Source organism: Scomber scombrus, chromosome 10, assembly GCF_963691925.1.
Source record: "Scomber scombrus chromosome 10, fScoSco1.1, whole genome shotgun sequence".
Lineage (NCBI taxonomy): Eukaryota > Metazoa > Chordata > Actinopteri > Scombriformes > Scombridae > Scomber > Scomber scombrus.
This window is the reverse complement of record NC_084979.1, coordinates 886,246-910,000: the sequence shown is the minus strand read 5'-3', so window position 1 is coordinate 910,000 and position 23,755 is coordinate 886,246. Positions and strand designations below refer to the sequence as shown.

General features: G+C 37.8%; 2 protein-coding genes across 2 annotated transcripts in view; both read left to right on the top strand.

The window, feature by feature from the left end:
• renbp (renin binding protein) overlaps positions 1–11,103 on the top strand; it is a 14,350-nt gene extending 3,247 nt beyond the window's left edge. The window contains exons 5-11 of the mRNA XM_062427591.1: positions 2,665–2,843; positions 4,510–4,737; positions 7,064–7,145; positions 7,270–7,445; positions 7,526–7,657; positions 7,937–8,024; positions 9,963–11,103. Coding sequence (XP_062283575.1) covers positions 2,665–2,843; positions 4,510–4,737; positions 7,064–7,145; positions 7,270–7,445; positions 7,526–7,657; positions 7,937–8,024; positions 9,963–10,036 — 959 coding nt within the window. The 3' untranslated portion in view covers positions 10,037–11,103. The remainder of the gene's footprint in view (positions 1–2,664; positions 2,844–4,509; positions 4,738–7,063; positions 7,146–7,269; positions 7,446–7,525; positions 7,658–7,936; positions 8,025–9,962) is intronic.
• A 1,677-nt stretch (positions 11,104–12,780) lies between these two features.
• Positions 12,781–19,813, top strand: lrif1 (ligand dependent nuclear receptor interacting factor 1). Its single transcript, XM_062426530.1, has 4 exons — positions 12,781–12,818; positions 16,058–17,746; positions 18,678–18,738; positions 18,862–19,813. The coding sequence occupies exons 1-4, from the start codon at positions 12,781–12,783 to the stop codon at positions 19,810–19,812; spliced, it is 2,739 nt and encodes a 912-aa protein (XP_062282514.1). The 3' UTR covers position 19,813.
• The last annotated feature ends 3,942 nt before the right edge of the window (positions 19,814–23,755 follow it).

Sequence of the window (23,755 nt, the reverse complement as noted above, 5' to 3'; positions counted from 1 at the left end):
GAATCCAGCGTGTCATGCAAATGTTATCAAGAATAAAAAAATCAATGAAGCTAAAACAACAACATCATCACCATTAAAGACATAAAATGCAAAGCACTGACAAAATCATTAAGGCACAGAACACAGCAGAACTTTTTTTTCAGGCTGGGCTTGAATTTATTTGCATTTCATATTATTTTCGAGGTGAGTACCTGCTGGGAGCCTTAATAAAATCCTGACTAAACTATTTAGTGATGTTCAAAGTTTGTTCTTTAAAACTTCAGGGAAACTGCTAAACCAGGAAGAAACAAAGTTAGCCAAAAAGGCTCTATACATAACTGCTTGCTCAAGAAATCTGAAGATCCTGTCAAGAAATGTGATTCTATTTTACATTTTTACAAGAGCTTTCTGTGCCATGCTCTCTTCAGACAAGTGGTTATGAAGCACACATCCATGGTAATTCATAGATTTCTTCTCTACACTACTGTAAAACCAGGGGATTTCCTTAGTATGGCCTTGTTCCCAAATACAGTTGACTCAGTTTTTCTTGATGTAGAGATCACCTTACCAGTTAGTGACTTTTTGAAGTTCTGTACTCAATGTTTGTTCACCACACTTCTGTTTTTGTGGGATACAAGCAGGGCAGAATCATAAGCATACAAGAATAGGTCACTGATGTATAGAAGGAAGAAGAGCGGACTCAGAATAGAATCCTGTGGAACACCACAGTCCACTATCCTTGGTTTGGACAGTGCTCCATTTACATCAGCCATCTGCTGTCTGCCTTTAGGATTTAGGCCCAGATGGGGCTTCAATGCTGTAGTCTGTGGAGTGTGACCTCCTGAAGCATGACTTGAATTCAAACATAAGATTGTGTGAAGAGATATACTTGTCAGTTTGTTTATATATAATCCTTTTGGTGACTTTTTAATAATAGACTCAATATAGAAACAGGCCTATGATCCAATATATCTCCTTTTTTTAAATAGAGGAATAATTTGAGCTACCTTTACGATTTCGATGGATTTGTTAACAATATGAGCCACACATGCAAATATGATTACTGCAGCATCCTTCACAAACCTAGCAGTGATATTATATAGACCCATTGCTCTGGAGATGTCAAGTTCTTTGAGTCTCTTCAGCACCAAAGTCTCAGTCACCTCATTAAAAGAAAAAGCATCTGCTTGAACTCCTTTTTCTTGACAGACCTGCTTGACTTTTCACTCTCCTAAACAACATGTTCCAGTTTGCAACTTATTAACTAAGGTCTTGGCAATACTTGAGAAATATGTGTTCAAGCTGTCAGCAACATCTGCTTTGTCTGCAGAAATATTACCTCCAATACCAAAGCTAAGGTTAATTGTTTTAGTCTTTTATTGAACCCTACCTGCATTAGTGTCTTCTGTAGTTCCTGTTTTCTGGTCATACAAATAGAAAGAAAGGAAAGATTGACATTAAACTTACTTAGCACATTCATGCTCCTCACAAGTTCAGATCATTTTTAGCCCCACTACTGGTGAGCTGCTGGAAGAGCAAAGGCATGACTGTTGTTGGTTTGGTCACCTTTCTCAGAATCTACCTTTCATCTTGCAATACATTACTCAGGATAAACTAAGGATAGTTTCAAAATGTTTCATGTCTGTCTTATAACAGCAGTGAGTTGTCCATATGAACAGTAAAGAGGTTTTCCTCCCTGTAATCATTCCTCCTGTTCATACTGACTATAAAAAAGATCTTCAAATGTGCTTTCAATGGAAGTGATGGAGGACAAAATCCACAGTGTGTCCACACAGTCATTTAAAAAGTAGATGATCAGCTTCTATTGAGCTTCATCAGTGTGAGTTAGTCATATCAAGTGATATCTGACACATTTACAGTCTTTTTAGCATCAAATTCCCTCTTAGTGTTTCCCTGTTGAGCTGTGGTGGAAGTATAGTAACAAAAAGACTTTGCTACTAAAAACACTGTAATGTTGAAACATAGAAGATGAAGATTTGACTCATTCAGACGACTGAAGCTTCATATTAGCTTCAGATCAACTTTTAAATCCATGCTTACACAGAAGGAGGACTGTGGATTTAGTCATGTAGTCAAGAGTCACATGTCTACAGGTGAATCTTTGCAGCAGATGGTTCAACCTAGTGTTCTTTTCTAGGTGATTAATGACAGTCATGATAGTGTTTGCTCTGCACTCTCTGCTAATAATCCTTGAGCTGCACAACATGTTACCACAGCTGGTGGAAAATGTCACCTTTTAAGGAAAAGAAAAAAGCAATGCTCACGAGGTCCTTTAAATGAAGTCAAAACATGAACTTTACTAAGGGGTTAAATAGTTTCATGTGACAACAACAATATAGTTAAGAAAAGTTCCCCCATTTAGTGCAACTGTTGGTGGTGAAGTTTGTATTTCTGGGGAAAAGTTTGCAGTAGGTGATGTTTTTTGTGTGTGTGGCAGAATAGAGAAAAGACTATTCTACCTTCATATTATTACTCTTCCAATTGATAATTGTTCTCCAGCAGCATAAATATGCCAGCGGCTGTTTCTGTAACCATCAACTCAACATTTATGTTGCACATATATCTGAATGACAACTACTGTAAGAGATAGATGAAGCCTGCAGTGTTATGTACTCATGTGTGAGAAAGCTTAGCTAACAGTCTCTGGTTGTGTTTACGTTTCAGGAGGAGCATTCCTGAGAAAGTTTGCTCGTGTTTCTAACAGCAGCGGCCAATGGAAGTGTGCCTTCTGCTTAACAAGAGACGGTAAAACAGTCAAAATTCAGAGGACCATATTCAGTGAGTGTTTCTACATCATGGCCATGGATGAACTGAGCAGGGTCACTGGTGACAAGGACATGCAGGTATGAACACACTGTATGAAACTTTAGATTGTGTATTATAAAACAGGATAGGTATTGACATTAAGCAGTTATGCCCTGCTAGTTTTGGGCAATGTTTGTCAAACATTAAATAGGAAAATATTCCGACAACTTCCACCCAGATTGTATTGAAATATGATAGTGTTGATGACACTCCCGACCTTTGCTCCAGCACCACAGTCAAGCCAACTTTTCCTCTTTCACCAATTATAGGCCCACGATAATGTTCTTTGAAAACTAAATGTTGGATTTCTGTGAAATTCATGATCCTAATGTTATTATTATTATCTAACTGCACCATCAGGTCAAAATAAGGAGAATGGGTTCATTTCCATGAAACTTAATAAGTACATCCTGATCCCAAGACATATTTCTTTACATCATGGGCTTCATGCAAGATCTCTTATTTTTTTCTGAAAGCTTAACTCATAGTGTTCTAAGTCATCAACAAACCCTCTTAACGTATGATAAGGACGGGGTCAGATATGACGTTACCATTTTTGACAACCTGTGAACGATTGGACAGATAACTGTGGAACCACTTTGAAGCTTTTCTGCCTACACCGGCAGACAGTGATAAGAAGTGAGTGTTCCACGCTGTCAAAAGCCTTGGAGAGGTCAGTACACAAAGAGACACAGGTGTGCTTCTTGTCAATAGCCTCTTTGATGTCATCCAAGACTTTCAGAGTAGCTGAAACTGTGCTGTATCCAGAAGGAATACTGGATTGCATGTCGTTTAGAATGTTGTGGGAGTCCATGTATGATTTCAGTTGGGTGGTAACCAATGATTCCAAGATTTTTGAGGGTACGGGGAGGATAGAAATAGACCTGTAGTTGTTCATGTCAGAGCGGTCGCCAGCTTTGAATAAAGGTGAGACAAAAGCTTGCTTCCATATGGTAGGAAGCTAATTAAAACCTAATGACATGTTAAACATTTGTGTGATGGGCTCCACTATGACGGATGCAGCAGTTTTTAGCAGATAAGGATCATGGCCATCAGGGCCTGGTGCTTTTTTGGGGTCTAGTTGAGCACATGCAAAACTTCCAAAGCTTGGAAGGCTTCAAAGTGAAATGAAGCCTTCCAAGCTTCAGTAAAAAAACATATGTCCTTCCTGCCTGCTGGTCCTCTACCTGTCTACCTATAGAAATAAATACACCTCTGTGCCACAGCTGCACAGTGCCCTTCAAAACAAAAGTATTAACCAGTACTCAAATTAACTAAAATGATACTAATATTATAATCAAACTAGTTAAGCTGTATTCTTCAAAACAAACAGCAACAACAAATACATAAATTTACATTTAATTATTACTTTTACAAAAATAACAAATAGCTCCACCACACTCCTCTAACTGATTTCTGTCACAGCTGCAGAGCTGTCGTATTCAATGATTTAATTGTTTCAGGTCTTTTACTACTGACCTTCTGCGCCAAAATGCATTTAAAAGTTTTGTAGTAATTATTATAGTAGTCATTTCAAAGTAAAGCTAATGTGAAACAGTTCAACAGTATTTAAGTTTATGTCCAGCTGAGTAATGCAGGAAGTTTCATTTGTGAGTAAACCCTTCTTACCTGAACATGCTTCACTTCACCTCTCTTCACAACAGTATCATTGATAGGCTGACTTCTGTCCTGTTCTATTACCAGCTGGATGCTGAACAGATGATGGAGCAGCTCATCTACTGGGTCCGGGAGGACTCGTCAGGCTTGGGTCGGCCCCAGCTTCCTGGAGACATTCCCACCAATAGCATGGCAGTTCCCATGATGCTGCTGTGTCTGGTGAAACAACTTTCTGAAGGCCGAGGGCAGGAAGTGGTTCAGAAGTACAGAGAGCTGGGCAGCTGGTGTGTACAGCAGATTCTACAACATGTCCAGGTATGAACACATACAGTACAACATGGCTGACACTGTGGAACTGAACTTACCAGAGATCTATTATTACAAGTAGGGTCATTTCTGTTTAGTTAGATCAGTTAGTGTTTGGTGTACATTCAGCAAAAGTTGAGGTGTGGTAAGGTCACATCATAATGTAACATCAGAAACATTAGCAGTTGTCAGTGGACACACACATAACATTTTCACAGGTGCTGGCACACTCCAGATTTTTAATTCCACATGAACACAACATGGCAACATTGTGCGAGTACTTCCTTGTTATGTTTTTAGGATAAATACTAACACATACTGTATGTCTGTCAGGTGAGGTGATTTTAGCATTCCTTGGATTGGTTAGTCATTTCAATTGAGTCCAGAGTGCATTTCAGTCAGTTTTCAGCCCCACACCACAACTTACAGCAGCAATGATCTACTGTTTGATGTGAACTCCCTGCTCCTGCTGTCATTTCAATCCTGTCAGGAGTGACGTCCTTTTATTTTAAGGTGGATCTTTGAGTTTTTTTCAGATGAACTTTTTTATTAGCTCGGTGTCAAAATGGACTTTTGAAAAATTGAAACACTTCAACACAAACATAGAGGCCTATAAGAAAACGCTATCAGCAGAGTAGGACCACATTAAAGGTCTCAGCTACAGATGGTGTTCTCTTCTGACAGAATATTTGTTTGCATTTTGGCAAACTGACACCACTAATAGCTGAATCAGCTATTTCCACTTCCTGTTGGTGTCATGAACTAAGAGCGCAGAACAGGAGGACACAAATGCTCAACACAGCAGGTTCAGGCAAGAAAGGCAGGTTTATTACCAGGCAGGGTTCGGTACACGGGCAGGCAGTCAGGTAGGCAGAAGTTTCCAAATCGAGAGGCAAAAGGCAGGTCAAAGGGGCAAGCAGGGTCAAAACACGAAAACAGGCTATGGCTTGGTCTATAATAAGAGCTGGGACGAGGACTGTGAGGTACAACGAACTGGCCACTAGACTGTGAGACACACAAGGTAAAGTACAAGAGGTAATGAGGGAAGATGGGAAACAGGTGGGGAGAACAATCAGGGAGCAGGTGTGACAGGACGGGGGAAGGGCGTGCAGGAAGTAAATGTAGAACAGAGACAGAGGGTTAGTGATTTCAAAATAAAAACAGGAAAGACAAGACATAAACATGAGATGTGCAAAAGCAAACAGAAACTTGACAGACATGACAGTTGGCAGTGCAGTCATGGATATACACAGTAGGGAGACTGGGGTTAGTTGAGCCAAAGGGTAAGTTGAGCCACCCCTTGTTGCTAGGAAACGGTAAAAAACATTGATCATGTGACCAAATATTTAGGAGGAAGGCATCATTTCATGGAGTCTGTGAAGGTAAGAACCACCTGGGTAAAGTGGTTAGATCGGCTCAACTTACCCCTCTCCTATGCTCAACTTACCCCATACACGGGGTAAATTGTGCCACGAGACCACTTTTTTTGGACATGCTATATTATGGAAACAGTTATGTTTGCACTCATTCTGTTTGTTTGAAGGGATGCACAACATCCTGAAATATATGCAGATATATTAGTTAGCGACAAAACTATGATTGCCTTGATGTAGTGATCCTAAATATGAAAAATGGCTCATCTTACCCCAGTCTACCTATACACAGTACACATTACTACACAACTATCAATGGATTACTTTGATACTGAAGAAAACAGAAAAACGTGATGACTCTCAGGCAGGTTAGAGTGGATTAATGGAGGTTTATTGGTGATCAGAGCTAATGATCCTCAGGAAGTGTAAGTCACACTGAATGATATCATTGGTGTTAAGATTTGACTGAGTTATGACTCAGAGAAGGATGAAGATTTTTGACTCTTCTTCACTTCACAATGTATCTTTGCCTCACCTTCAACTCTCCAGCGCCCCCTCAGGAGGCTTTTGTCCTGTAGAATGTCCATGTTTATCACAGACCAGATTCTGTCATTCCCCCATGATTTAATGTCATCCAGAACCATGAGTCCATTTACAGAGGAGCACAGAGAATATAAATCCTCCCTGTGATGTTACTCTCATCTGAATGTGGCTTTAATTGTCAACTAAAATACAGAAGTTCCTGTTTCACTCTTTATTGTTATTTGTTGTTGTTATTGTTAATAATTGTCCAATCATAGTCAGTCATCATCATTTTATTACAAGAATGCTTTTGTGTCAATTTTGAATTTCCCCCTAGGGGTATCAATAAAGTTTACCAGGACCCTTACCTTACCCTTATATGAGTGCAAGCTTCCTACTATGTAAAATATTGTACTTCATTTGTATTTGTCTTGGTACAGAGAGACGGTACAGTTATCTTAGAGAATGTGTCATTGGGAGGAGCAGAGCTGCCGGGTTGCCAGGGCCGACTGCAGAACCCAGGTAAACACTCCACTGTAACATCATGGACAAGCACAGCTCCAACTCTTCTCCTGTTCTTAGTTGCCTACCTCAGCATTTTCTATTTTATTTTGTCTTCCTTGCATGATGACCCATGCTGAGTCAGGCCATGCCCTGGAAGCAGGCTGGTTCCTGCTTCAGTACAGTGCAGAGTGGGGGGACAAAGAGCTCCAGGAAACAGCCATAAAAAAATTTGTGGAGCTCCCCTATCAGCGTGGCTGGGATACAGAGCATGGTGGCCTCTTTTACTTCCTAGATGTGGATGGTCACTGCCCCACACAGGTAAGTCAGTCATCTCAGGCAGTGGATACTGCTGGGTATTGTTTGCATGTGGTTGATCTACAAAGTTTTGTGTGATACAGTTGGAGTGGAGTATGAAACTGTGGTGGCCTCACTGTGAGGCTCTCATCGCCTTCCTGATGGCCTACAGCCAAACCAAGAAGCCCGAGCTGCTGGAGAGATTCTCTCAAGTTTATGAATACACCATGAGCAATGTGAGTTTACACTGCTGTGTCAACAAAGCAGAGTAGAACATTTTTGATGACTAAGTAGTAATTCACCAATTTGTCAAACATACTAAGTGACTCTGTCCAACGTTCAAACTTACACCTGCCAACATCTCTTAAGATCACTGATTAATGTGTTGTATCTCATTTGTGCTGGAACATATGAATACTCGATGTGGCTAAATGTTGGATTAGTGAATATACATAATACATATATACTATGTATATTTCAATGCACTGTGAGGCTAATATACTGATTCTATACAGTTTTCTGATGCTGAGAATGGAGAGTGGTTTGGCTATTTGACACAAGAAGGAAGAGTGGCACTGGACTTTAAGGGAGGCCCTTTTAAAGGTATGAAAACAGCTGAGACATGGAATTGACTGTATGCTAAAAAACTGTAAAACCTGTTAAATGGCCTTAATGAAATGCTGGTGGAATACAGCCTACCATAAAGGACAAGTTCACAATTTTTCAACTGTGTCTTAAAACAGCAGTCAGGTTCCCATATGAACAGTAAATAGGTTTCCTCCCTGTAATCAATCCTTCTGTTCATATTGACTATTAAAAGATCTTCAAATGTGTTTTCAATGGAAGTGATGGAGAACAAAATCCACAGTGTGTCCACACAGTCAATTAAAAGTAGATGATGAGCTTCTATTGAGCTTCATCAGTCTGAGTTAGTCATATCAAGTGATATCTGACACATTTACAGTCTTTTTACCATCACATTCCCTCTTAGTGTTTCCCTGTTGAGCTGTGGTGGAAGTATAGTAACAAAAAGACTTTGCTACTAAAAACACTGTAATGTTGAAACATAGAAGATGAAGATTTGACTCATTTGGACGCTGAAGCTTCATATTAGCTTCAGATCAACTTTTAAATACATGTTAGAGATCTCGTGCAGCGAGATGTGACGATATTTCTCGTCAAGGTGAATGTTGTCTCGCAAAGCAATATTACAGTTTTTTCCAATTGTTAAAACACAATTTTGCAAACTAGTCTGGTTTTATCAAAATACTGTAACACAATTCACAGAACCGCACATCCAAACTGCAAAATACCTCATATATCCTGCAAAATGAAGCACTGCAACCAAAACTACATATAGCATTATCAAAATCAAACTTTTGCACCAACCGGCACACACTTCATTCATATTACCAGATGTTTGTCTAACCAGCTACACACTGTTGGGCATAATGAAAAGCACTCATCTTTAGTATGCTTTGCCATAATACTAAAACAAATGTTTAAAAGTTTTCACTGAATATTATGAGAATGGAATAATGTTTTATTTTTGTGCCTGGTTGATCTCTCTAAGATTTTAGAGTGCCATTACCTTATTAATATAGAATTTTAACCTGAAAAAAAAAATGTGTAAAAATGCAACAAAGGTAAGGGTAGCGTTAATGTCATCCAGAACCATGAGTGTGATATAGGATTTGTGCAATTTTTACTAGCAATATGTTATAATTTGTGATAATTTGATTCTTTATTTAATTTCTATTTATATTCTAGGATTGTTTCTATTCTTTATTATTGACTTTTTGGTATTTGTGATCGTATATCATTTTGGTATTTATGGTTATTTCCATAAATACCAAAATGATCTATCTATAAAATTTCTATCTATATGGGCAAACCTTTTACAGTGCTTACATATTGCATACTGCGTATGATAATTCATACTTAAAAAGTAGAAGTGAAGTGATATTCATTGTGACAGATCATTATTTAAAACATTTCAAAATGCACCTGCATTATTTTGCATTTTGTGAATTTCAAATAAAAGAACAGTCATATATTTCCTCAATTAAGTTGTCTTTAAAATAGTGTTTAAAATCTCGTCTCGTCTTGATCTCGTGAAGCTAATATCGTGTCTCGTCTCGTGAACTGAGTGTATCGTCACACCCCTAATGTTTACACAGAAGGAGGACTGTGGATTTAGTCCTCCATCACTTCCATTGTAAGTGTATTATGAAGGGATCTACTGATGGTCAGTATGAACAGGAGGAATGATGACAGCAAGAAAACCTTTAAAACAGATCTACACTGTAGTTTTTTTAATTTGCATTTCTTGACCAACAGCTGGGTACAGTGAAGTGTTGTACTTGTAACAGGGCTATCAGGTTTGAACTCTGTAAAGATTTGAACTTGGTTTATATTGTGTTTCAGTGGTTCATACAGTATCACCGACACCTTCAGGGTCCCTGAGGATCTTGGCAGATCTCGGTAGAGTGTCCTGTTTTTCTTAGGCTACAATGATTCTGTTTCTTTTCTCTTCTTCAGGGTTCTTCCATGTGCCTCGCTGCCTGTATATGTGTGAGCTTATCCTGGATGATCTGCTGGCAAACAAGGACTGAGTGTTCAGACATGACTTGTGAAGTCTGTTGGGCTAATCCAATTCATCTTCGAATATGCATTGCTACAATGTCATTTGTTCCACCTCATCACAAGTCCAGTTGCTAAGCGGTTCACATGATTAGTTGGGAAGCAATATTAGAGCACTACTACTGCATAAGATAGTAGTGTTCTTTATACATCGTCCAGCCCCAGTGGCTTTTTTGATTCATTTTAATTGAGGTAACCTTTCTTGCTCAGATAAATCATGTTTTTTGTCACATCTAAGAAACAATTCACCTTGCAGGACTGTTCCAACTCAGGACCTTTCTTGCTGTAACGCGACATTATTAACCACTGAGGCACTGTACCGCCCCCTCCTCAAAAAGTGCCTTCTACATTTACACTGAACATCTAAAGAGCGTTTAAAGAGTATCTATCTTTACATTATTTTCATTCAAGTTTATATTATATTATAATGTTTTTTTTCCAAGCATACCAATTGCTTTTTCAACATACTGGTGAATCATAATGTATGTCAGAAAAAAACATTAAAGCTGCAGTAGTTTAGTGATTGTAACATGCTTGGCATCTGTGGGCTTTCTAGACAGTACATTGATTTTACATTGAAATATTAAATAATGATTAAATGTGTAATGTGATATATGCAGATCATTTTTTTGAATTGATTTGTAATGAGACAGTTAATGATGTTGAAGTTACAGATATGAAAGGTGAGTGAAGTATGCTTTGAAGGCAATGATCATAGAAAGTGAAATGTGACTATAAGGAGCCAATCTACCACATTATACAGTATAATTCAGTGAATGAGTGATGAGTCATTATTACTGATGATAATCTGTTTTTTTGGCCAATTTTGGGCAAAACTCTACAAGCTATCCATCATGCATGCTTTTAAATAATATATATGGCTAACTTGTTGGCAAGCTGATGCTTATGTCCACCATTCTTCACCAACTCCAGAGAAAAATATCTGCCTATTTAGATGCTAAATTCTCCACTACGTTCACCAGCCAGTCTTTAACTTTGTCTGCTGTTTAGTGCTGGGCAGGTACTGTACAGTGGGTTTATCACTAAAATAAGCAGTGCCTGCTGCTGTAAATAACGCTGATGAGTGATGAAACTGAACCAAAACAGTTACATTTTGGGCTGTCAAACCAAAACTATGAGCTGAAAGCCACTAAAAAAGTTGTGTAGAGCTGAGGGGAATAACAGTCACTGATGTTTACTTTTACATCACACATAATCATTTTAGCCATTGTACATATTTGTTGCATTTTTTAAATCTATGCATATATTAATGGACTCTGGTAAATGATTTATTTTTCCTGATGTTACACTAATGTACTTTCAATACATACAGAAATGTAAATAATAAGCCTAACAGAAGAGCTTTTGGAGTATGTGCCTACTTCTATGCCTGCAATCTCTGCTAATATTAAATATATGATGGGTCAGTTCACTCACAGTAACTATATCTATATCTCTGCATGGTGGTAATACTACGGACAAATGACAATACAATGCTTTTTTCTTCAATCAATCAAACTTTATTTATATAGCAGCTTTCACACAAGTTAATGTGTAGTTCAAAGTGCTTCACAGTTAGTGATCTCAATCCCATTAGCCACTTAGTAAAGTTAGAGCAATTTATAATGAATTGATTTCTTCAATCCAAGTAGATAGGCTAAACAATGTGTAAAATGAAGTGTTAAAATGTCAAGGCAAGATTAGTATTTTCAACACCAGACAATTCAAAGTGCTTTACATAAAACAACTACATAACAAACATAAAAGACAAACTATGCCATATATAAAGATGATTTAAAACAACACCTAAACTATTAAGTTTTCTGCTTCCACTGGGCTGAAAACAGAAACTTGACACTGGAGGTCGTGTTTTTTTTTTTTTTTTTTTTTTTTTATAGTATCCCAAATGATATTTGGATTGAGTTGAAAGTTAATTTATGATTGATTTAAATGGAGATGGTGTTATTCTATATTTAAATGTGTAATCTAACATGAACCAACCGCTCATAACAGATTAGAATTGTAATAACCGTTTTAATTCATTCTCTTTTTCTTATTTTGCCTGGGGGTTTTTTCTTGTGCCGGACTTTTTTTTTTTTTCTTGCATGGCCCTAATAGCCTACGTCGTAGTGTACGTCTTTGGAATGTGAAGGGGATTTTCTGAAGTGGTGCAACTGTATTGTAAGTAAAGCCTATTCATTCTCTCTCTCTTTTTTTGCCTGGCTCTAGTAACACTACAATACGCGTTTTATATGGCGTCAATTTATAAAAACAGACATTGGTCAAAACACACTATCTATTTTTCCACCTCAAAATATGTGGTTAAAACTCTGTTAGTGAAGTTTACATCTAAATAAGTGTGGAATAGTTGATTCTGCATTAAATGTAACCAGCCTAACAGACCGGAAGTTTGATGTAACAAACGTCGGACAGAAACGGAAGCCGAGAGGGGAAGCAAATTGAAGGCAACTGTGGAGTAAAACATGTTATTAGTAGAAATAAACAGCGTTGTGTCTGCTCTGTGACCACGACGAGGCTACAGACAGCCTCTGTTTATAGGCTGAGGACGGAAGGAAGGAAGAAAATGACATAGTCAACTTTAACGTTACAGGTTTAAAATGGACGTGACTCGTCTGGAAACACAATCATCCTGAATCACAGACAGTAAAAAACCGACTGGAATATTCTAATCCCGGTTCCACGTGTTTAATCCGTCATGTATCCTACAAGGAGAGAAGCGGACAGCGTGCATAGGTACAGTAATGAGCAGTTAATTACATGTGACATATTCAAGCAAACAGTGACACATTGAATGATGTTGTGTCATGATATCATGATGTCACGATGTCCTGTTATAGTTCAGAAATGGAAGTTGTGCTGATTGACGTCAGGGACATTACCTGTGCGTCCCTGCACTGTAATATGTTGTTATCATCATCAACAATTTTACTAAAGTCTATGTATCGAGTCTTCTACTGTACAGTCTATATGTCTACATGAACTACTGGATATGACAGCATGTCACTTTCATATGTGTGTTGTTGTTGTTTTAGTGTCTGACTGGAAGCATGTGTACTGGGAGACAGGGTCACCATCCCAACAATGTTTGCTGGGATCATACAGACATATGCAAATGTCACATTAGCATATAAGAAACCTGTGGATTGTTTCAACTTGTTCAATCTTCTAACCGTCCTCAGTTGGTCTAAAACCACATCAGTATAATAACCATCATGCTCATCTATCATGATAAAACAGAGTAATATTAACTATCATGACCAGATTAAACTGCTCTGGGGCCCAAAGAAAAGTGAGGGACTAAAACCTGAGCCACCAACTGACTAGCTTTGAGGACAGTTTATGAATATGCAGCAAAACCTAAACTCCTTCACTACAAGTCTATTTTCTCATTTATCTCTGAGCTCACTGAGAATGTGATTTTAAGGGGAAAGCTTATGAGCAGGAAATGTGACTAACCCTAACAAGTTTGATGTGGAAACTTGAAGCTTCCTCAGAACATACACTGAGAATGGACTTTATAGTGAAGTAGAGACATCTTTAGAGATCATCAAACTATTATCATAAAATAGATTTCTTTACGTGTCATTTCAAAGATTTTAACAAGGTTTTTTGTGAAAGAACACATCTTGTGTCCAGCACCTCAACTTTTAAAATGAACAATTATTAACCTGCATATTTCAGTTTTCAGTTTACTTGACTTGGTGGAGACGGTGGACTCAAACATTTGGACCCAGACAACCATACTCATAGATTTTAAAAATTTTTTTTGATCAGAAAGAAGGAGTAGATGTCATTTTAAGAATTTTAACAAGATCATTGAACTGGTTTTGTGGATGGAAAAAAACATTGGACACAAATTATTCAAAGTTATTTCTATACATCTGAAGACATATTTGGAGGTAAGCATTATGAATAAAAAACTTAATCTGTTTTAAAACTCAAGGCAGGACCTCAGAATAAGGTATTATAGCAGGATCCACCTAAAGACCCTCATCATTTCAGTTGATGTTGTATTTTAAAGGTCCATATTTCCATATTTCCATCAAAGTTATGATTAAATGACACAAACAAACAGGTGCATAGTGAACCTGAGATCCTGGTGAAGTTCTCTGCTTTGCTCAGATGATAATCTATGCTAGATAATAAGACAAAGAATTTGTGTAGGCCAATTCAAGATTTCAGGGTCAAATAGCAATATTTTAATATTTAAAAAATAAATCTGTATCAACACATATTGTGGTTATGGAATTATTGTTAGAGGAAGATATTAGTCTTTGACATTTCTGTACTGCAATTTCATGTTACAGGCTCACATACACAACAATGTTGATATATCAGTGATACACTTAATTATACTTATGCCATATATTTACAATTAAATCTGTTTTATGTGCTAAGTATTATTAGCTGCTGAATCATAGCTTGGAATAAAGGATTTAGATTTTTTTTAATGAATTCAATGAATTTATAAATGGAAATGAATAGTTTGAAATTCTGGGAAATACATTCATTGTTTATTAAAGCTGGAGCTAGGACATGATTAGCTTATCTTAGCAGGCTAGCTGTTTCCCCCTTGCTTCCAGTCTCTATAGTAACCTAAGCTAACCACATCCTGACTGACACAGTGCCAGGAGACAGCTTCCTCCACATTATTTAGTAACAAGTAGTAACATTTTGACATGTCGTAGCAGGAAAAACAATCAGCAAGCAAGAAAACATGAAGTGCCACAGGAAGCTGTGACAGTAAGCCAGCGTGTACAATAGCAGGACTCTGGAACTGAAGCCCCTATAAATAACTCAGCTGATGCTCATTTTGTTATTTACACCTGAGCTTTTAGACATGTCAAAATGTTTTCCAAATTGTTGATCTATTCCTTTAAGGACTTGTATTGTCCAGTATTGTAAAGATCTTGGCCTGTATTTTATGGGAAGGTAATGTTGGAATCTGAGCTATCTCTACTTGCTAAATCTTACACTATGTGTGAGCTCAGATCCGTGTGTTCGTTTAATGAAAAAATAGGAGAAGATGATCGGTCTCAACACGCTATTTATTTAGCAGCAAATGAATGAAGCATACAGAGCTCTGGGTCGAAAGCTTCCTTTCCCTGACAAAGCAACAAAGTGTTGGTCAGTTCACGAAGTCTGACCCCTATCTCTTCCTAACCCAGTCTTATATACAATCCAGAATGGTTATGCAATGTGTGGTGTGGTCTCCTGGTGGGCAGTTGATCGGACTCCCTCCTCCATCTTCTCATGTGTCCTTCCTGTGACCTCCTTAAGCAACGTCCAGGGTAGTGTGATAGTTCCTGTCTCTGAAACTACAGAATCACAAAACATCCTGTATCCCTGAGTACAGAACAATAGCCCCTGAGTACAGAACAGTAGCCCCTGAGTACAGAACAGTAACCCCTGAGTACAGAACAGTAGCCCCTGAGTACAGAACAGTAGCCCCTGAGTACAGAACAGTAGCCCCTGAGTACAGAACAGTAGCCCCTGAGTACAGAACAGTAGCCCCTGAGATAACTACTTCCTGATCATTATTATTGAGAGAAGCACTGTTCTGTCTTTACCCCTGCAATGTGATAATCATATCTTTACCAAAGGTCAACTGTCTTCCAGCTGGGATGCATTCTTATTACACAACAAACTTACTGCTTTCAAACTGTCACACATAGCATTACATTTTTATATGAAACAAACAATAAAGTAATTAATCCCATTATCTGATATTTTAGCATGTGACAATTCATAGCATATTCAGTATCTACAGTAACCATTTGACATAATAACAGACATGATTTAAATATGGAATGTATGTCTTCATTGTCATTGTACAAATACAACGAAATTGAAATGCAGTCCTTACAAGTACAAGAAAAACAATAATAAATAAATAATTCCTTCTAAAAAGCAAATTGAAATCTAATCTTTACTGTCACTAACAGGTGTTTCTGTGCTCTGTTTTTTCTCAGTGGGACTGGTGTGTTCTACCAGGCAATGCCTGCTGTTGGAGCTGATGGAAAGAACATCATGAAACTGATTCCTGTACAAATGGTTAATGGGAAGTTTGTCCAAACTCAAATAAGCCAACCCAAAATGGATCCTAAACCACAGAATGCCATAACCATAAAGGATACCTGTGAGCATGGTCACATGGGGAAAACGGCCGCTTTGAATTTTTCAGCCACACAGCCAATCATCAGGGAGCCGGTTTACCTCGTGGATGCCTTGCCTAATCAAGTAGGTGTAACAGAACAATGTTTGGCTCTTAGTAATTCATTAAATAAGTATCCACTACAACAACAGACTCTTAACTTAATGGCAAAAAAACCTTTGATGGCAATACTTGGCACAAACTGTGGGAAGTCAACAAGACCCCCAGTCACTATAAAATCTCCAGCACTCCCAAGAGGACAGTACCTTCAGATTCCCTCCAATGCACAAGTCCAAACAGTCCCAGTGTCTGAACTCCCCCCAGGTATCAAGAAACAGATTTTTACTTCATCAGCCAACTCTTCTTCCAGTGTGGTCTACGTGTCACCAGTGACAACCGTAAATCAATGCACCACTCCACCAAGCAGTTCATCACCCGGGACACTTTCAAATACATCAAATATGACCTCACATTCATCAGGAAGATCCAGACCACATTTGAAATTAATTCCAAAGGTTTCACAAAGGCCCAACAGCCCCATAAAGTGGGTGATCGAAGAAGAAGAAGACCGCTTCAGAGGGTCAACTCTTGACCCTCTTATTTCTCCTTCCATTACTTCAGAGATTTTTCGACCTGTTGCAGAGAGAGACGTTACCAACAAGCATTGTGAAATAACAAACGAGAAGCCCATTTCTCCATCGAGTCTGGCCAAAAGTGAAAAACGACATGAAAACGCCTTGGTCGTGTGCAATGGGAAGGTGTTTTTTGTGGCTAAAAAGTGTAGGCAACCATTTAAATTAAAGAGAGGGGGAGCTGATCCCCCCAAAGCAGCAACAAAAAGTTACCAAGTCAAGAAAACCAGCATACCGCCATCCCAAAATTCACTCAGACAAGACTCCAGGATTATTATTCCTGATGAATCAGATGATGTGATTGACCTTTGTAATGAGGATTGTCCATATGACTCATCTCAACAAGAATCATCAGGTTGTATGTCGACCATGACTGACGTGGATGAGGACAATGTAATATTTGTATCATATATTCCACCCAAATCTGACTCTGGGCCAACACAAAATGTGATCCAAAAAGCACTTGAGAAGGAAACTGACCAGGCAAGCTCAATGAATATACACTGTGTGAAGGAACAAAAGAGCCTGACTGACCCAACTAGTTCAGTCAGTGAAATCTTGACTGACAGTGGCACTCTCGTGGATCATCTAGCAGTGAGCAAAGTCAAAAATGTAACACATGTCTGTGGTGCAGCAGTGGTGAAAACAAATAACAGTAACACCTTAAACATGAACACTCAGCAGAGCAACTACAACCAACACCTGGAGAGCATGAAAGTAGATCCAGAAACAGAGAGTTCAGCAGATCCAAGCACTCCTGACAGCAGCATTGGAATATGTTCTCAAATGGAGGACACCTTCAAAATAGAGGTGAGGAGACTACTATTGAGTTGGGAAGTGCGACGGGCTACGAAGGAAGTGTTTTTCCCCATTGTGTATTTCCAACCCAAAATAATCTTCAACGATATCAGTTAAGTGTAACTGAACAAAGGAATAAGAGACTCTCCCTGAAAATGTAGCAATCTTAGAAGTTAATGTTATGCAGAATGCTGGTGTTGCTTAATTTATCTTACGTTAACTCATAAAATACATTCATTTAGTCTGTAGATTGTAAAATCAGTTTTCCAACATTGTAATAATTAGCTTTCACCTGCTGTTAGCAGCACATGTGGCAGAACATTGAGCTCTATGATTGGATGTTTCTTGCTTCAGTTTTTATGTCCACAGTCTTGTACCTGAAGTTCCAGATATTACTAACACATTTATCTTTAGTTCTGAAAGTTTCATGTTGACCCAAGCCATAGAAACTGTGAGTAACATAACAATTAAGAATATGTTAAATGTCAGAACCAGGGGAACCCGAAATATTAACTCCTTCTTAATAAGAAGAACTTCATTACTTTGGAATACTCAATAATGTTTTTGATGGAAATGTTTAGAAGCAGGAAACCATGTAAGAACAGGATATTGACTTATTACAGTACATTTAACTGAATGGTTATTGTGGAGCAAGCAGAGGCATGTGGGTGTTTCTCATGTATGTAAACGCAGAAGGATGTTTACATCTTTATATGCTAAATTGTGATATCTTAAAAAATAAACGTCTGGTGAATTTGCTCAATTTTGCCATCTTATTATCAAAAATGTGACTGGTGGTTCCATGCCTAATTTGTTGATTACAGACTCCAATATTGGTGCGTGTAACTGTTTATGCTTGTTGACTACCTGCAGTTATAGTCATCATGTGTAGTCACATCTCCCTGCTGGTTTGAATGGGGAAGCTAAACAATTGAAATATCTGGCTGTTTAGCTACTTAATGGATAGTTTCACAATTTTTTACAAGTCTGTCTTTGCATAATCCTCAGATTCCCATTGGATATTGAAACAGATTTTGCTTGCTGTCATTCTTCCTGTTCATACCGGCCAGTAAGAGATCACCTTCTAATGCACCTCCAATGAAAGTGATCAGCAACAAGATCCACAGTCCTCATTTTGTGCAAAAAATAGCAATTTCAGCCACTTCAAACTGTTATTTTGTCTTCCTTGCAGAGCTCTACAGATGGGACATTTTCACCGGCACCAAAACCCTTTCACATGGCCGATGACCAGCTGAGGCGAATATTTGGGATTACAGCCACTGTGAGAATTTGCCTGCAGAGGATTGACGAAGTTTCAACTGGAGCTGTACCTGAAGCGGCTCTGGAGAACAAGTCCATGAGCAACCAGTCAGAGGATGACATTCAGAAAACAAACAGATTTAAAGAGAAAGCGCTCTTCTTACAAGACCTTTATGATCCACAACAAACTGAAAGTGACAGTGGTCTTATCAGTGTGAAGAGAGTGAACCTACTGACTGACCAGGAGTTTTCAGGAGACATCATCACTTCAGGCCTTCACACAGATATCAGACCAATCAAATGTTCTCTTTTCAAACAGACAACAAAAGCTGCCACTACTTTGAAGAGTAAATACACTTCAGGTCAAAGTTTAGACAAGGACCTATTGTGTGATGTTGAAACTGAGCCAGTGATTGGCTACGTGGAACCATTAGATGATGATCTCCCCAGCGCAGATGAAAACAACATCTTCAACTCAACTGCTCATTCACAGATTCAGACTTGTGTTAATCCAAATGCAAACAGGAGGAGTATGGGTCGGGCAAGAAAGCGTACGATGTGTCCATGTTGCATCCCTGGTGCTCTGGATCCTGCAGTGAAGTCCAGCGTGAGATGGTCATGGACAACAGAGCAGTCAAGTAAAAAAGGAAGGCGAAGGCCGACAAAGGCTCGAAAACATGATGGGAAAACACCTAGAAGGATCAATTGCATTATGGCCAAGAATAAGCAAAACTGTAAAGCTTACAAGGTGCCAGCCAGTGACAGCTTATCTGCAACATCCATGGACTCTGATGAGCTAAAACAAATCCGAAGACTCAAAGAGCTTCTGAAAGAGAACGAGGCCACTTTAGAAATGATGAGAAACAGCTCGATTTCAGACTAAAAAGCCAACATCTCAAACTCTAATGGTTGTGATAATGTGATTCATGTTTCATATATAGGCTGTTATTGCTACTATTTCTTGTTGTTGGAATTAACAAAGTATCTAATACAACAAACTTTACAGTATATCACCCATACTGATCCCCAGGTCAAAACGTGTGTACTCATGCTGTGTTCTAGTGACTCTACTGGTGTCTACTGAAACGATACAGAAAGAGATTTGAGTGAGTTTATTGACTGCCTGTGGGGAGTTAGCCAGGGACAAATAGACTGAATTTAACAATGGGGGTCTTGTGTGACAGTCTCTCCTCGTTTAAGTCAGATTGAGACTTTAGTGGAAAAACTGTAAAAGCATCAACTTTTAAGAGTGACTAAATACTTTGGAAAATGTGGATTGAGCCTCGTGAGTCACCAACAAGTGTTTTATGTTCTAGTTTAACATCTGTATGTTTTATGCTTCTTTGTATTTGTTCTGATATTCATAGATACAGTTCCATGTTAGTCATGCTTATTAAATACTAATCTAATATTTGTATTTTATTAGGGTTCACTGGTTAAAATGATTATTATGAACACATCTTTTATGAGCTGTAAACAGCAAAACAAATTGATTGAGTTCCATTATGCCAACACATTCAACATTCAGACAATTCCCTGAGTGGACAGTACAGGACATTTTTCCTCCCTGACCATCGCATCATTACATCCACACTCATATATCTTCATGCTTGGCAAGATGTTATTTTGTTCAAATGCTGTTATATAAGAATATGAAAGCTGACACATATCAAAACAAGATAAGATATTTGAGGGTCCTTCAATGTTAATGGAGAATATACTAATATAATATAGCTTTACAAATTGCACTATCAGACTTTAAATATGAAGATCAGGCTCTTCATGTGAGTTTTTTTTGCACATGTGTGCAATGTTTTGTTGTCATCACTGCAGACTTCCAATAGACTGTATTTGTTAGTTTGAAGATAAACAGGCCTGGAATTTCGATGGAGGTCCTGTGCAATTTTGCTATATCACCGTTGTACTGTATGGGCAAAAGTGAGGGCTCATATGTTTCTAATGTTATTGACTGTCTGAATGATATTGTGTGGATGAAGTTCAGGCCTGTGCATGCACTTTTTTGTCACTTAATTTGTTAAATGATGCCGGTTGTGTTGACAAAGTGAAAATACCAAATAACAAAAGTCAGCAAAGATGTGACTACCAGAAAAGCAGAATACATACAAATATATTTTTGTAAATGTCATTGAAGACATTTGAATAAAGTTGAGAACATCACACCAGACGTCCCCAGTGTGGATGGAAGAGCAATGCCTAGATGTTGAAATTGAAACCACCGGTTATCCTGTATTCATCACAGAAGTACACCTTCTTCCTACATACAGAATCAGAAAAACATTTTTTATAATGTATTCATATGTATATCTAGAGAGAGTGCTGCATACATAAGCTTATAAAGGTGTTTAGCTTTTGGGAACAGAATGATACCCTTTCTCTCGTTGTAGCCATGAAATGAACTTCTCTTCAGTTTTATAAATGATAGGAGTAACATCAGAGGGACATCCTGTACTACAATCTTTGGTTATGACTTTTTAATGGAGATGAGCTTTCTGTATCAACATGAGGCAATTGTGTTTAAAATGGGTTTTTGTTTTTAAGCATTTGATACAAACTGGCGACACCTGCTGGACACCTTTTGCTATTACATTTATATGTGTGTTAAATGTGAGAATGGGATGAAGTGGTTTTACACATAGACACATTTTACTAAACAACTTCATCACTGCAGGCATAAACACCTTTTGGAAATACACACGTTCTCTATTCTCTGTTTTTTCTCTCTTTGTTCATCAGTGATGTGTCTGGATTTTCAGTGATCTGAAGTAGTCAGTCAGTTTTCCAACAGCCATCAAACTTCATGTGCTATCTCAGGTCATGCCAACTTGCCTTTTTGTCTGGAGGACTGGCGGGACTTTGCCGGTGCTGGAGATATCAATATCGGGGCCTCAAATCTAAATCTATTGGAGCTCCAATAGAATCTCATCTAGGGCAGCAACACAGTCAGGACTGGCCCTGAATTGATTTGTTTGTGGATGGCAAACATATTTGTGTTGAAAAAATCCTGTCAGCAGCAGCCGGAGCAGCAGACACACAGACAGAGCTGCAGCCAATTCAATTCAGTATGTTTTATAGGCATGGATGTGTCAAAGGTAATACAAGTCAAATATATGAATAAATAAAAAGAACAAGAAAATGGCAGAAAACATTAAACGTGTTTTGTGAGTGTATGCTTTGTTTGTGTGTGTTTGTGAGAGATTGTTGGATGACTGAAGATTGGCCAGGCCGATCTAACTTCCTGATAAGTCCTTAGACCAGTATGTGTGTAAGTCAACTTTACAACTTCTTTTTTATTTGTAATAATAATATTATTATTAATATTATTATCATCCATTTTTTTAAACTTTATTGAAAAAGGTTGTACAAAACAAACATCTGTACATAGAACAGCAGACAGGTGTTCCAATGCTACATGTATCAGATAGAAAAAAAAACACATTTGACTATTCATAGGGATAAGATTAGTAGTAACACTATACTAATAATAAAAAATAAAATAAAAGTAGGCAGGTAAATAAATAAATAAAATAACATGGATAAGAAAAAAGGAAAAAGAATAAACATACATTACATTACATTATTCCTCTTTGAAAAACCTCTCATATATATCTGGTTGTGATGCTGTGTTTGGTGTCAATTAGTGTAAGTGATTTCATGTATTCTTTAAACTCATGTAAGAAGCTTCTGAAGTTGAGTGACATTTTTGAGTATTTGCATTTGTGTATGTGGAATTTGCCGTACAGAATGAATAGATTTGTAATATAAGTAATGTCATGTTTTCCATGGACAAAATACATTATTATGTATGTATACACTTTTACAGTCAATTAAGATGCTAATTTTAATTCTACACACTATATATTGTTCGAGCCCAGAAATTGATTGATTGGGCACAGTTGTAGAATAAATGACTTAGGGATTCTGATTCCATATTGCAAAAACTGCATTTGTTTTCAATATTCAAACATTTAGAGAAATATAGATTTGTTGGATAAATAGTGAGTAAAATTTTGATGTGAACTTCATTAATTTTATTGGAAATACGATACTTATAAGGCAATATCCAAGCCTTCTCCCAGTCAGTGTCCATAAAGATGTTATTCTAAAATGATTTCCCTCGTGGATATATCATCATCTTTTTTTTTTTTCTCCTCCAAAACTTTATTAAAGTTTGCAATGTACAAAAAAGAAATCAGTCATTCCAGTTCACATTTTGTGCAATAGCAACAACATTGCTTGCAATCATGTAAAAGCATAACAAGGGTCATTAACAATAATAATAATAGACAAGAGACAAAGGAAAGGAAAAGAAGAAAAAAACCCTGGTGTGACAGACTTCCTAATCTTCCGTATGAAATGAAAATTGTATTTGTGACAGCTTATTGGTTGAAAACCTCTGAATGGATATCCATCATTGATATACATTTATTATTTGTAATTAACTTAAGCGACTTAAAATAATAATCAACTTCAATCAAAAACAACTTAAATAATGGAAATGAATTTTGAAATTTACATTTATGGATGTGAAATTTTCCTAATAAAATATAAAGATTGACAATAGTACATCATTTATTTTTCTTTGAATTCGAAATAAGTAATAATGTTCATCCCTTCAATGTTGATTTTATGTTTTGTTTTGCACAGTATATAGCTCTCAAGTTCGCACACACAGTGGGCACACACGCAGCGTCGCGCGTATGACGTCACAACACCTTGGTCGGAGTGATCACGTGATTAGTGTGTGTGAGTTAGGGCCAGGCGGGGAGTTCTGGTCCTCTGAAATGATGCCAACGCAGAAGTAACTT